General features: G+C 42.5%; 1 protein-coding gene across 2 annotated transcripts in view; it reads left to right on the top strand.

The window, feature by feature from the left end:
• The first annotated feature begins 9,028 nt into the window (after positions 1-9,028).
• AGT (angiotensinogen) overlaps positions 9,029-16,359 on the top strand; it is a 50,454-nt gene continuing 43,123 nt past the window's right edge. Inside the window, exon 1 of one of the 2 annotated variants that reach the window (XM_075862465.1) lies at positions 9,029-9,173. In XM_075862465.1, coding sequence (XP_075718580.1) covers positions 9,166-9,173 — 8 coding nt within the window. In that variant the 5' untranslated portion in view covers positions 9,029-9,165. The remainder of the gene's footprint in view (positions 9,174-16,359) is intronic. The other variant, XM_075862464.1, reaches the window with a different exon arrangement.

Raw genomic sequence — 16,359 nt, 5'->3', positions numbered from 1 at the left:
AGTGATACTTATTACGTCGCACGGACTTATGTTAGTGAATGGGGCCGTTCAGACTGTCAGTGAATTTCACGCAGCGTATGTCCGCTGCATGAAACGGAGGACATGTCCTATACTTGCCCGTGTTTCGCGCAGCACGCACCCATTGAAGTCATTGGGTGCGTGCAAATCGCGCACGGCACACGGAAGCACTTCCGGGTGACGCGCGTGATACGTGTAGGTGATTCGCGCTACAGTAGGTAAAGAAGTGAAGGGAAACATAAAAGCCCCCCCTTCTTTACTGTGTTGTAACATCAAAACAGAGTGTCATAATGATGCCGGCTGCGCGAAAATCACGCAGCCGCGCACCATATGCTGATGCCACACTGAACTTTTGCTCGGGCAAAATGCAGCGTTTTTTGCGCGTGCAAAACGGACACTTTCGTGTGAATAAAGCCTAAGGCGATATTCAGACCAACGTGTGTGAAATCAGACGTGAAGAACGGCCGTTTTTCGTGGCCGATTTGCAGCCGTGCGGGACCCGTTTTCAGACATCCCTCACAGACTTGAGTCTATTGAGGGATCCATGAAAGCGCACAAAAATAGGAAATGTCCTATTTTTTTACAGGCCCTTCACACGATCCGTTAGAACAACAACAACCGTGTGAATAACCCCATAGAAATACATGCAGCCGTGTGACGGCCATTAAAAAAACGTCCTTCACACGGACGATTAACACGTTAGTCTAAATAAGCCCCAACTCATGTGAATGGGGTTTGTCAGAACGTCATGCACGTGCAGCATTTCACCCCACAAATAATTTTTTTTCAGCTTCCCAGTACATTATGCGGTACAATAAATGGTGCCATGAAAAACTACAACTTGTACCGCAAAAAACAAGTCCTCAAGTAAAAAAAATTATAGCTTTTGGAAGGTGGAGAGGAAAAAACAAAAGTTAAAATCCAAAAAAGGAGGGAAGGGGTTAAATAAGCTGCATGCCTATTAACCCTTATTCACACGTCAGGTTTTCCCAGCCGGGTGACGGCCGTTCATAAATCGGTCGTCACCCGGCTGCAGTAGGAACAATAGACCCCTAAAGGGCTATTCACACGACCGATTTTTTGACGGGCCGGAAAAACCGGCCGTCAAAAAAATGGGACATGCCCTATTTTCGGCCGTTTACCCGGCCGCCCGGCTCCCATAGAAGTCTATGGGGCCGGGTAATACATGGCCATCACCGGAATGTGTCCCGAGTGATGGCCGTGTCTACCGTCGCTCGCTCTCTCCTCCTCACAGCGCAGAGTGTATGTGAGGAGGAGGAGTGTATCTCATTCAGAAGAAGCGCTCTATGCTGGAGGTAACACTGTGGGGGTACTGCTGTAGCGACGTCCCTGCTCTGCTATGTGCAGGGGTACTGTGTGGCAGGGCTGGGGTGTACAGCAGGTGGAAGGGGGCGCTGCGCTGGCTCCCTTCCCAAGTCGCCCTGGCCCGGCGAATCAGCCTCCTTTCCGCCCTGGCACTTCTTCAGGCATCGCTACAGCTATAGCAGCCATAGCGGCTGCTAGCGGCGACGCCTACCATGGCCGATGGCGCCGCTAGCAGCGGCTGCGGCTGCTACTGCTGTAGCTTCGTCCCTGCTCTGCTATGTGCTAGCCCCACTTTAGCTCCCTGAAGGAGCGGAATCCCTGTGTGTTCGGGGATTCCGCTCCTGGACAGAGCGCTTGATGTCTCTGTCCATATCTGGGCAGTGACATCAGGGGAAACTCCTGAAGCGGAATCCCCGAACACTCTTTGACCGGGGATTCCACACCAGGAGGAGCCAGTAACGTTCAGTGTCCATAAATGGACACAGACGACAGGGGCTTTTCCTGAAGTGGAATCACCGGCCACATGGGGATTCCCCTTCAGGAGTTGCCCCGGATGTCACTGTCCAGATATGCCCGGCCCGGAACGGATGCAAAACTAATGCAAACCGGCCGGGAAAAACGGCGGGACCCTGTCGTGTGAATAAGGCCTTAGGGTATGTTCACACAATTAGCAAAAACAGTCTGAAAATACAGAGATATTCAAGGGAAGACAACTCTTGATTTTAAGAAGTTTTTTAAGCAAACTCGTGTTTTTTGCTGTTTTTTTTACGGCCGTTTTTGGAGCTGTTTTTCTAGAGTCAATGAAAAACGTCCCCAGAAACGTCTGAAGAAGTGACCTACACTTCTTTTTCGCGGCTGTTTTTTTACGCGGCCGTTGTAAAAAGAACGGCCCATCGGAACACGCCGCCGTTTTTTTCTCATTGAAATCAATGGGCAGATGTTTGGAGGCGTTCTGCTTCTGATATTTCAGACGTTTACGGCCAGAAAAATGGCCGAAAATAAGCTGTTTGAACATACCCTAATGTTGCAGAGTTGTAACGTATTTCATCCTTTACAATGTTAAGGGTTAATTTGCTGTAAATCCCCAGCAAATTCTGTAACGCACACATTGAAGAATTTGGTGCACAAAATCCGCATCAAAACCGCAGGTAATTCCGCAGGTAAAATCTGCACCTAAGGGTATGTGCACACGCTAGCTGTCATTTACGTGTGAAAAGACAGACTGTTTTCAAGAGAAAACAGCTGCCTCGTTTCACACGTAAATGCTCCTCCTCGCATTTTGCGAGCCGTCTGAGACGCTCGTAAATCTTGAGCTGTGCTTCATTGAGTTCAATGAAGAACAGCTCAAATTACGTGGCAAAGAAGTGTCCTGCACTTCTTTGCCGAGGCAGTCCATTTACGCGTCGTCGTTTGACAGCTGTCAAACGACGACGCGTAAATTACAGGTCGTCTGCACAATACGTCGGCAAACCCATTCAAATGAATGGGCAGATGTTTGCCGACGTATTGTAGCCTTATTTTCTGACGTAAAACGAGGCATAATACGCCTCGTTTACGTCTGAAAATAGGTTGTGTGAACCCAGCCTTATAGTGAGTTTTTTGATACGTTTTTAGGTGCGGTTTTTACTTTTTGATGCGGAAATAGGTGCAGGTTTTATGCTTCAGATTATTTTATTATTTTTTAAACTAGTCAGAAACAATTCACAAGCGGAAACGCAAGATAAAGTGACATGTATCATATTTTCAAATACGCACCGCAGGTCAGTTTTTGTGCAGAAAATGCGACATGTACATGAGATTTCTTGATTTCATTTACTTTGCTGGTCCTGTATTACACTGCGGATTTGCACGTAATAAGTATCGTGTGCATTTGGCTTAACAGAGTTTTTTTTAACTCCCCCTAAGGCCCCGTTCACACAAGTTGGATTTGATACGGATTCCGATGATTCTGTATCCCATGCATATGAGGTTTCCGCAACCCAGTTCACATGCTGTGAAAAATTTTCCACGTGTATTTTTGTCCGCACCATGAAAAGAAATCCAGCACAGCAATAAGTAGCATGCGACTTATATTACATGGAAAAGCCAAGGATGAGCAACTTTGAATGACACTGGGACTTAGGCCTTGTTCACACAGCTTTTTGCAGGCAGAAAAATCTGCCTTGAAATTCCTTCAGGTTTTCTCAGAGACGGAAATACCTGAAGAAAGGGCATGTCGCTTCTATCTCGCGGGGAAAAAACGCCTTTGCCTCCCGTTGAAATCAATAGGAGGCGATTTCGGACGTTTTTTGCCGCGGTTTCCGCTGAAAAAATGTGGCAAAAAAACTCTGTGTGAACAGGGCCTTATTCTCGTGCGAATCTGCTACACGCTTGTAGCATCTGCGCCAGGAATCAAAGGGAAAGCCTCCGATTTTTGCTGTGGAAAAACACATTGAACTTTAATGGCAACGTAAGTGCGGAGCATTAGTGCTCCTTACATCCTCACAAGCGCTGCCCCCTCCCTTCCCCCTTCACATCGTGTTGTTGCCCTAAGTTTATCGTGTAGTCAGGAAATCTCCTACCTTACAGTATAAACAATGTAAACGATAATTCACAGGGCTCCATTATGTCCTTTTAGCCTCCGTCGGGCTGGTAGACGTCGGTTTACCCTCTTTTTGAAGGATGAAATGGCGTAGTAGACTTTGTTATTCCGGAGTCCCCAGGCAGCATCACAAGTGCTCTACCCGTGGACTTTGTCCCTGGGAGCTCCTGACATCACTGTCCATATATGTAAAGTGACATCAGGGGATTCTCCAGGGCCGGAATCCCTGGCCAGAGTGTTGCCGACGCTCCGGCCGTGTACTCTGGCTTTGTGCAGCTTCGGACGTCACTTTATGTATATGGACATCAGGAGCAGCGCCATAGTCCCTGGGCAGAGCGCTAGTAGAAGGCTCCAGCCCTTTTCATGGACAGTGACTTCAGTAGTTTCCCCTGGGCCATTCCCCAGGCGACATATCCCACTATATGCCATACAGTCGGATACGTTTTAGCTAAATAGAAAAAAATCCGGAGCATGAACCGGTCACTGCCGGCTCCATGGTTTCCTTCACTGTAATTGACATCAGCACCAAAATCATTTAATGCGTATAACGTACAAACGTGAGCGCCACACTTTCCGTTGCCCACCCCCGGTAATGGAGGGGGGGCCCAGACATCATGGCTGTATGGGGCCCAGAAATTCCTGATGGCGGCCCTGAGTATAGATTCAATATTGCAACTAAAAAAGCTATTGGTGAACAGTGACTTTAACTTTAGCAACCAGTTCCAGGCAGCTGTTCCCAAGGCAAATAAAATAATGGGATGCATCAAAATAGGCATAGATGCACATGACAAGAATCTAGTTTTGCCTCTATACATATCACTAGTCGGACCACACTAATCAGACTACAGTACGGTGTTCAATTGTGGGCCCCTGTGTATAAGAAAGACATAGCTGAAAGTGAGCGGGTGTAGTGGAGGGCGACCAAGGTAATTAAGGGAATGGGTGGATTGCAGCACCAAGAGAGATTATCAAATTTGGGTTATTCCGTTTAGAAAAAAGACAGTTCTAATGACAATGTACAAATATATGAATACACTGTAAATCTGTCAAATGATCTTTTTATACCTAGGCCTGTAACAATGACAAAGGGACATCCTTGTTGCCATCATCATAAATCGGACTTCTTTACTGTAGGAGCAGTAACTCGCTGTCACACGATGTAATGGGTGATTTATTGAACACGTTCAGGAGGGGCCTGGATGCCTTTCTTGAATCATATTACAAGTTACGTTTACTAGATTTCTATTGATGGGAACGTTAAACAACTATGTAAAGTGGAGGGTGTAGTTAGCGAGCTTTGTGGCAAATTTATTAAAAGGTGCACACATTTCTCCTTACTCTAGTTATTAAATATGGCCTAATCTACATCTTCTGGGCGACCACTCACCATTTTTCTCGTCACCGGTGTAAACACATCAATAGAGGTGGGTCTGTGTGTATATACACACTATATGGACAAGAATATTGGTGAACGTTAAACAACTATGTAAAGTGGAGGGTGTAGTTAGCGAGCTTTGTGGCAAATTTATTAAAAGGTGCACACATTTCTCCTTACTCTAGTTATTAAATATGGCCTAATCTACATATTCTGGGCGACCACTCACCATTTTTCTCGTCACCGGTGTAAACACATCAATAGAGGTGGGTCTGTGTGTATATACACACTATATGGACAAGAATATTGGTGAACGTTAAACAACTATGTAAAGTGGAGGGTGTAGTTAGCGAGCTTTGTGGCAAATTTATTAAAAGGCGCACACATTTCTCCTTACTCTAGTTATTAAATATGGCCTAATATACATCTTCTGGGCGACCACTCACCATTTTTCTCGTCACCGGTGTAAACACATCAATAGAGGTGGGTCTGTGTGTATATACACACTATATGGACAAGAGTATTGGTACACACCACTTAATCATTGAATTCAAGCTTTTCACTCAGTCCCATTGCCACAGGTGTATAAAATCAATCACCTAGCCATGCAGTCTGCTTTTACAAACATTTATAAAAATATTGGTCGTTCCAAACGGCTCACAGAATTTATGCGTGGTACTGTAATAGGATACCACTGTTGCAACAAGTTAGTTTGAGACATTGCTTCCCTTCTAGATATTCCACGATCAACTGTGAGTGGTATTATTGCAAAGTGGAAGCGTTTAGGAACCACAGCAACTCAGCCACAAAGTGACAGACCACGTAAAGCTACAGAGCAGGGTCACCAAATGCTGAGGTATATAAAAGTCATTAAAGCTCTGCTGACTCAATAACTGCAGTTTCAAACCTCCTCTGGCGTTAACATTCGTACAAAAACTGTGCGCCAGGTGCTTCACGGCATGAGTCTTGGTTTTGCGAATCCCAGGAGAACGTTACCTACATGGCTGCAAGGTGTGCCAACTGTAAAGCTTGATGGAGGAGGGTTAGGGTATGTTCACACGCAGTGTTTTCAGACGTAAGTCGGGTGATTTACGCCTCAAATTACGCCTGAAAAAACGGTTCCATTACGCCTACAAACATCTGCCCATTGCTTTCAATGGGTTTTACGGTGTTCTGTTCCCACGAGGTGTTATTTTACGCGTCGCTGTCAAAATATGGCGCGTAAAAAGACGCCCGTGAAAAAGAAGAGCATGTCACTTCTTGGGACATTTTTGGAGCCATTTTTCATTGACTCCATTGAAAAACAGCTCCAATAACGTCTGTAAATTATGTCGCGAAAAACGCGAGTTGCTACAAAAACATCTGAAAATCAGAAGCTGTTTTCGCCTGAAAACAGCTCCATATTTTCAGACATTTTTGGTCACTGCGTGTGAACATACCCTCAATGCTATTGGGTTGTTTTTCAGGGGTTGGCTTTGGCCAGTTAGTTCCAGTGAAGAAATATCTCAAAGCTTCTGCATGCCAAGACATTTTGGAAAATTGTACGCGTCCAACTTTGTGGGATCAATTTGGGGAATGCACTTTTCTGTTCCAACATGACTGTGCCCCAGTGCAAAGTAAGGTCCATAAAAGCATGGTTGGGTGAGTTTGGTGTTGGAGAACTTGACTGACCCGCACAGAGCCCTCACCTCAACCTCATCAAACACCTTAGGGATCAATTAGAATAGAGATTGCGGTCCCCTCGTCCAACATCAGTTTCTGGCCTCACAAATTCTCTACTGGATAAATGGGCAAAAATTCCCACAGACTCCAAAATCTTGTAGAAAGCCTTCCCCGAAGTGCGTACGCTGCAAAGTGGGGGCCGACACCATATTAATGCCTAGGGATTTAGAATGGGGTGTTATCAAAGCTCCTGTAGGTGTAACATGTCAATACTTTGGTCCACATTGTGTAACTTTTTATAATTTCTTATAAACTCCCAGCAAATAGTAACAATGTTTTAGCCTAAAAAAAAACACATGCTGAAACACTGCAGGGAGGATTTAATAAGCACTCTACGCCAGATTTCTTTTTGCGACTTTTGCATTTTCCCGCTGCCCTTGCCACTTTTCCCAAAAAATTGTCGGGGCTTAGTGAAAGGGGGCATAGCCTGTCACATCCCAACATATATACTAGGATTTATGCCAGAAACTGGCGTTTTTTTATAGCAGAATTGAATATGATGTGTGCAAAAAATTAGGTGCATTTTTCTCCAGCCATCTTTATATTAAAACTGGAACACCATGAAAGACTGGTATGAAACACTAGTCTTATTAAATGTCCCCCTGTGTGTGAAACATGCCTAAAGACACTTTACACGCCCATAGCCATACTCACGATCCGTGTTTACAGGCATGGACGGCCGCGGACTGTCACCCGCATTTACGGGTCGTACTCCCATTATAAAGTATAGGAGCACAGTCCGAAATTCCAAAAATAGGACATTTCTACGGCCCGGAACACCTTCTCGTAAATATATGGGAAGGTGTCCGTGGGCCATAGAAATAAATGGATCAGTATTTTGATCCGCAATTACGGATCCGTAATTGCGGATCAAAATTACGGTCATGTGCATGGCCTTTAGGCCTATCCGTGTGAGGTTATTTTCACACTACTTTTAATGGTCTTCGATTGAAAACTATCTGTCGGGAATAGCTCCAAACATATAAATTAAACGGAGGCATCAACTGTGGCATCAGGATGTATCAGTTAAACGGTATAAAGGTATTTTATGGTCTATTGGTGACAGATGCCAGTATTAGTCATCCATTTAATTTATCCATCACTCATAGGCTATAATAGCAAGTTTTCAATAGATACGTCATGAAAAGCCCATGACATAGATGTAAACGGATGCCTGTAACGGATGCCAGAGATAATGGTATCCTTCACTCACAGACTACCATTTTAACGTATACATTTTTTTACTAGATGTGTACAGGGAAAACGCAGCGTGAAAGGGGCCTAAGGTTACGGAGTCCCTATAATGCTGTTTGCTCAGGCTATTAGATCACCTGTCAGGCTAGAACTTGCCGATATATACGACGGGTGCAAAAATGCATCCCTATTACGTTTGTGTGAAACCAGCCTACAACAGATTGTGGAAAAAAAATCACACTGTTCAAACAGATCTATAAATGTCAGCTTGCTGGACACGCGTGTGTATGACTTGGAGTCGATACTAGAACAAATGCCTTCAAACCTGAATTTTCAGGTTTTGGGAGGAATAAAGCTCTAAGATTTGGTAATCATTCCCTGGTTAAATATTTGTAATTTATTCCACTAATATTAGCTTTCCAGGTCCCTTATGACATGTAGCAACTTCATATGACTTTTTGGAGCTATGTCATAAAAACCTAAAAAGAATAAGAACAACAAATATTAATGTACTGTCTAAAATGATTAAATCTATGTTGTGCAAATAATGTTTTATACACCATTGGAGCAGTTTACGTACTGAGCTGAAACTGCTTAATTGGAAACAGATTTTCGCTAAACCTCCTGCTTTTCCAATAACACAGTAAGTTACAATTGTTTGTTTAGGCTTTGTGTCATACTGTGTTAATATGAAACAAACAGTTCAACATGTGATGAAATACTTTTGTTCTGTCTTCAGTACATGAGCCCAGATGGGCAATGTTGGTGGCCATACAAAGAATAAAGTAAGAACAGCAAGTGGTCACAGAACATTCTGAACATTGTGGGGCCCTCTCCGATGAGTTAATGAGTAACTGTAGTTATGCAACTGCTGATTTAATATTTGTAGTAATGCCTGTTTGCTCCTGATTTCAAGAGAGACAAGAACAAGTCAAAAGCACAACAGTTTATGAAAAGGTATGTACAAATCTAATTACCATATGAATAATTCTGAAAATTATGTTTTGGAGCTGTGTTGCAAAAATTGTAGTCGGCACCTAAATAATAACCTTTTTTGATAGCTCAACACGTGTTTATTTACATGCACAATTAACTTTTCTGCAAAATTGCCCCAAATTGGGTTAAACAGACAATAAAAGGGACTTCAGGATATCAGTGGACAGTAAACTTAACTTTAGCAACCAGTGTCAAGGCAAATATATTTTAATGTATCAAAAGAGGCATAGATGCACATGACAAGAACTTAGTCTTGCCTCGATATAAATCACTTGTCAGGCTGCACCTGAAGGGTCATTATATAGTATAGGACATAAAGGAATTGATAAACTATCACAGAAATTTATATTCTAGATCAGGGGTAGGGCTTTGAAGATGTTTCACTATATGCATATAATTCTGCATGATAATTGAAATGAACAAATGCATAAGAAAATTATTCTAAGATCCATCTGATTTTTAAAAAATTTTTTCCTTATAAAAAATACACATAGAGAACATGGACTGCATATAAGGCCACTTTCACAGTGCAGTATTTTGCATCAATACTTGTAAGCCAAAATCAGGAGGGGCTTCAAAACATGGAAGAGGAGCAAATTTTTCATACTTTTTGGGCTTCAACATGTAGCCATGTGATAGAGGGATAGGGCCACTTTCACATGGCAGCATATTGATTAGTATTTGAAAACAAAAATCAGAAGTGGGTCTAAAACATGGAAGTTGTACAAATCTTTCCATTATACTTTATCTCTTTTTCCTGGTTTTGGCTTCCAAATACTGATGCAAAATGCTGACCAAAATACTGATGAGTAAAAGTGGCCTAAGGCTGGGTTTACATTCACTCTTGTATTCTTGTCAACTAAAATAGAAAGATCATGATGGATCCTGTAATAAAAAAAAATGTATTATTCATATGTGTGTGTATATGTATATATATATATATATATATATATATATATATATATATATATATATATATATATATATATATATACACACATATGTATATATCTCAAAAACCTATTTGCATGATATATACTTTTTTTAAATCTCAGTATGTATTTAATATTATAGGCAAAGTACAATAAGCTCTATTATTGTCCTCAACATTTTAGAACGGAAGATGAATAATGTAATGTAATGAAATTTACTGCATGGTGTAGCTACAAATGACAATTCAATTATCAACACCTTGAAAATGCACAAATTCTGTATGCACACTGCTGCAAAAATGAGCACTGCCGTCCTGCACCACTTTGAGTATAACCAGGACAACGTTTGTTTGTTTGTTTGTTATGTAGTATGTCTCCCCATTCTTTGTAATTGGCTACCTATGAAACGGATCATATTGTGTACTCAAATTCAATAATAAGATTGACAGTCCTGCTGTGGAAAGAGACAGATGTAAGTTATTTGTACAACACTGCAAAGTAAAAGTTGGTGTTGCCTAAAAAGCACCCACCTTCATTTTCGCCGCAAAGTAGTTACATAGTTGAATCGTGGATAATTTTCATTTGTTGAAGTGATTCCGTACAAATAATAATTGAAAGCATATTGCCAGGATTCTAATTGCTGGACCTCCCACTGATCACAAAGAACAAAGGGACCTTCCTGCCGCAGCCCTTTTTCAGATTTTTGTTTTCGATTTTTCCTCCCCACCTTCCAATAGCCATAACGTCTTTATTTTTCTGTCGATATAGTACTATGAGGGCTTGATTTTTGCTGGACGTGTTGTAGTTTTTTGTAGCACCATTTATTTTGCCATATAATGTACTAGGAAATTGGAAAAAAATGATTTGTGGGGTAGAAAATGAAAAAAAACAGCGATTCCTCCATGTTCTTTTGCGCACCGTTTTTACGGAATTCACTGTGCAATTAAAAAACATGTTATCTTTATTCTGTGGGTCAATACGATTACGGTGATACCAAATATATATAGTTTTTTCTATATTTTACTACTTTTACAAGTAAAAACCTAAGTGTAAAAAAGCAAATTTATTTTGTGTCGCCAAATTCCGAGAGCCATAACTTTTTTATTTTTCCGTTGATTAAGTGATATAAGGGCTTATTTTTTGCGGGATAAGCTGTCGTTTTTAATAATACCATTTTGGTGTACATGCGACGGTTTGATCACTTTTTATTTCATTTTTTTGTGGGAGATTAGGTGACCAAAAAATAGACATTCTGGCGTTTACAATTTTTATTTTTTTAAATAATGATATATTGTAATAGTTCAGACTTTTATGGACGCGGCGACACCAATTATGTTTATTTATTAATTTTTTTACTATGCTCTAGGGGGAAAATGGGAAAAGGGTTTTTTTTTTTACACAAAAAAAAAACTTTAACTTATTTTTACTTTTTTTATTAGTCCCCCTAGGGGACTTCAACCAGCGATCGTTAGATCGCTTGCACGATATACTGCAATGCTAGTGTATTGCAGTATATCGTGATTCTGACAGGCAACTATTAAGCCCTGCCAGAGGCAGGGCTTAATAGGTGCACAAAGACGGCGGACCTGGGGGCTTTCATTAGGCCCCCAGGCAGCCAGAGCAACCATCACCCCGCCGCGATTGCATTGCGGGGGGCGCCGATGAGCTGTTAGAGGTGGTCATCCCCCTCTTTCTAGCGATTTAAATGCTGCGGTCGCTATTGACCGCAGCATTTAACGAGTTAAAGGAGCGGGATCGCGCTCGAGCGCGGTGCCGCTCGTTACTCTGAATTGTCGGCTGTAACAAACAGCCGACTCCCGCATCATATGGAGCGGGTTCACTTCGTGAGCCCGCTCCATACTGACCCGACTTTGGCGTATGTATATGTCAATTGTCGGGAAGTGGTTAAAGAGCACTATTGCAGCTCAGCCTCGTATACTTTGTGTGTGTGTGTATAATATATATATCTTGCCTATAAAAACTGTGTTAGTAAAATAGCATAGCAGGTTTTGTGTAGTTTATGCATGCATTTTTTTTAAGAGCAAAAAACAGGAATGATTTCTTAACGTAAAAGAGTATAAGGCTGGGTTCACACGAGCATGTTACGTCCGTAATGGACGGAACGTATTTCGGCCGCAAGTCCCGGACCGAACACACTGCAGGGAGCCGGGCTCCTAGCATCATAGTTATGTACGATGCTAGGAGTCCCTGCCTCGCTGCAGGACAACTGTCCCGTACTGTAATCATGTTTTCAGTACGGGACAGTAGTTGCACGGAGAGGCAGGGACTTCTAGCATCGTACATAACTATGATGCTAGGAGCCCGGCTCCCTGCAGTGTGTTCGGTCCGGGACTTGCGGCCGAAATACGTTCTGTCCATTACGGACGTAACATGCTCGTGTGAACGCAGCCTAAGGCATTTTGCTACGTTTTTTGTGGTGTTTTTAATGGCTTTTTTTGCAACATTTTTCAATGTGGCCAGATGTTACATTTAAGTTTATAGTAAAATATCAAATGCACTACATACAACTGCGTTTTTGGTTTGAGGCCATTTTGTGGTCAGTGGTGTTTTTTTCCCAAAAGCAGCATGCTCTGGGTATGGTGTTTTTTCAGGCATTCTTCCCATAGGCTTCTCTGTAGGACTTCAGAAATGTTTATTGATGCAGTTGAAATTGACTGAAAAAATTCTGTGTGTAAAGCAGGCCAAAGGGTCAGAGGATATATAATGAAATCCCAGTTTTGACTTAACTAATTGCAGACTGACCAACATCCTTAGTATATATTCACATGATCATGTTTTGTGGCATCGTTTGGCTGGCAAAATCGCAGCCAAAAATGCAGCGGTTGCAGACATCACAAAACGTAATTGTATGAATACACCCTTAAATGTCAGGCTGGAATGCATATGACTCTGAAAAGACGTTTCACAGCAGACCCAGATCAGCTGAAGGGTTACAGTCCACTTAGTGGGGTCCGCATGTGGCTGAAACCCCGCTCACTTGCGGTGCTCAATGATAGCATAATTTTGCCAGGCTTTATTGGCAAAATCGTGCAACCATTGGTCACCGCAAGTGAGTGGAGTTTCAGCCACATGCGGGCACTGCTACATCGGACCTTCCCCCAATAATGAATGTAGGGAGGCTGATATATCCGTATGTATATATACATAGTTCTATATACAACACCAGAACCAAGCCCATTACATATATACAACACCAGAACCAAGCCCATTACATATATACAACACCAGAACCAAGCTCAGTACATATATACAGCACCAGAACAAAGCTCAGTGCATATATCCAGTGCCAGAACCAAGTTCAGTACATATATGCAGCACTAGAACAAAGCTCAGTACCTAAATACAGCACAAAAACCAAGCTCAGTACATAAATACATCACCAGAACAAATAAAGCTCAATTTAGTGCAACCCCTGCCGTATAGGTTGGCACTAAATTGTATACAGCTCTCAGCATGGCCCAAACAATTGTAAGGATATTCTGGGAGATGCTGTTTCACAAAAAAATAAATCATACCACCATCATCTCGCTGCAGATCATAAAGTGACTGCAGTGCTGATTAGAGGCATAATAAAGATTTACATTAAGTAACTCACAGGTGACAATCTCAGATTCTAGTTGTTCTTTTTCTCTTTTCTTCCCCATCCAGTCCAGACCTCTGTGACGACTTCTCCCGGCCTCAGCCCATTTCTGCAGTTTGCAACTCAGATGTCTTCAGCTTCTCACTTTTAATTTATTTCTGCATCTGTAAAGAAAGCTAAAGTTCTTATGGTGCCAGACACTGTGCCCCTAAATCTAACAGCACCATACACTGTACCTCTAATTATAATAGAACCATACACTGTCCCTGATTATAATAGCACCATGCCCTGTGTCCCCACACACACCGTGCCCCCTGTAGACAGTGCCCTACATAGATCCCCCTGTAGATAATGCCCTACATATAGCCAACCCCCCCCCCCTGTGTTTTGTGCCTCACATATAGCTCTCCCTATAGTGCATATTCAGGAAAACAGCAGCACAGCCACAAAAAATTCTTCAGTGTAAAAGGACAACTCCCCAAACATGGGTGGTACATGCAGCAAAGAATCCCAGGTCCAAGGGAGACAATCAATATGCAATCGAAGAAAGGAACTGCAGCACTCAAGATGATCCAAAGAAGTGTATTTGATTTATTCACAAAGCATAAAAACACTTGCCACGTTTCAACCCATGAATGGGTCTTTATCAAGCACCAGAGGCATGGCCTAGCAGATGCCTGTCCGTTTTAAACGGACAGGCTGTAATACACTGCAATACAGAAGTATTGCAGTGTACTATAGAAGCGATCGGATGCTTTACTCTTAAAAATAACTAAATAAAGCAAAAAAGTTACATATATTTGGTATTGCCGCGTCCGTAACGACCCCGACTCTAAAGCTTTTACATTATTTAACCGGCACGGTGAACGCCGTAAAATATAAAATAAATAACAATGGAAAAATTTCTGTTTTCTGTGAACCCTGCCTTAAATCTGATAAAAAGTGATCAAAAAGTCGCATCTACTACAAAATGGTACCAATAAAAACTACAAGTCGTCCCGCAAAACAAAAGCCCTCATACAATTGCATCGGCGGAACAATAAAAAGTTATGTCTCTTCAAATATGGAGACACAAAAACAAATAATTTTGAAAAAAAAGTGTTTTTACTGTGTAAAAGTAGTAAAACATACAAAATCTATACAATTTTAACACGTTTTTTCTATTCCCCCCAAAAAAGTTAATAAAAGTTAATTAATAAATAATATGTACCCTAAAATGGTGCTATTAAAAAATACAACTTGTCCCGCAAAAAACAAGACCTTATACAGCTGTGTCGATGCAAAAAGAAAAAAGTTATAGCTCTTCGAATGTGACGATGGAAAAACTATAAAAATCGCTTGGTCATTAGGGCCCAGAATGCAAGCAGGGGGAAGGTATTAAAGCTGTACTGTAGCTACTGTGACCAGCTCCTGCGGTAGGTTATTCCATAGATTCACAGTAAAGGGGGTTTGTCGCCTCTGCAGGTTGAACCTTTTTTTCTCCAGATGGAGGCAGTGCCCCTTGTTTTTTGAGGGGGTTTTACATGGATTCACTATATTTTTTGTTTGTGCCATTCATATATTTATACAAATTAATCATGTCCCCCCTTAGTCGTCTTTTTTCAAGCCTAAATAGGTTTAATTATTTTCATCTTTCTTCATAACTTAGATTCTCCATGCCCCTTATTAGTTTAGTTGCTCTTCTTTGTTTTTCCAACTCCAGGGCATCCTTTCTATGAACTGGAGCCCAGAACTGAACTGTATATTCTAGATGAGGCCGCACTAATGATTTGTAAAGTGGTAATATTATATCTCTATCCCGCGATTCCATGTTTAATACACGACAATATTTTGCTGGCCTTATAAGCAGCTGATTGACATTGCATGCTGTTATTTAGTTTATGATCTACAAGCAGAGGCGTAACTACCGCGGTAGCAGCCGTAGCGTGCCGCCCACCGAACCCCCCCCCATATGTTCGGTGGCGCCGCTAGCAGCCGTTATGGCTGCTACAGCGGTAGCGCCACTACTATGAGGCCCACGCTGCCGAGCCTCCAACAAGTAAGGGCCGGGCGACACAGGCCCTTTCATGCCCATAGGCGTCGCTGGCACCAGAGGGGGCCCCGGTGCTAGCGACGGCATATTCCCGCTGATTCCTAGCTGACTGGCTAGCGGCGCGATGTCATCATCGCGCCGCTTCCATGCTTGAAAGGCGCTTATTGACGGGGCAAGTCATTCTGCCCTGCCAATCAGCGTCATTGGATGATGCTCGTTCAGCTCCTGCAGACCCGCTCAGATGAGAGCATTGCCAGCGGACAGCATTGGAACGGGATCATGTGAGTCTATAAAGTTTTTGGGTTTTTTTTTCTCATAAAATTGTGAGTGGCATTATCTATAGTGGAGACTCTATCTACAGGGGGGTCGTCTATATACAGGGGGGTCTATATGTGGGGATGTGGGGCACTAGCTACAGGGGCGGTCTGTATGTGGGGATGTGGGGCACAATCTACAGGGGGGTCTATATGTGGGGATGTGAGCCACTATATACAAGGGGGTCTATATGTGGGCCACTATCTACAGGGGGGTCTATATGTGGGGCACTATCTACAGGGTGGTCCATATGTGGGGCACTATATA

The sequence above is a fragment of the Rhinoderma darwinii genome, chromosome 4 (genome assembly GCF_050947455.1).
Source record: "Rhinoderma darwinii isolate aRhiDar2 chromosome 4, aRhiDar2.hap1, whole genome shotgun sequence".
Classification (NCBI taxonomy): Eukaryota; Metazoa; Chordata; class Amphibia; order Anura; family Rhinodermatidae; genus Rhinoderma; species Rhinoderma darwinii.
The sequence above is the reverse complement of the archived record's forward strand: the minus strand, read 5'-3'. Positions and strand labels throughout refer to the sequence as shown.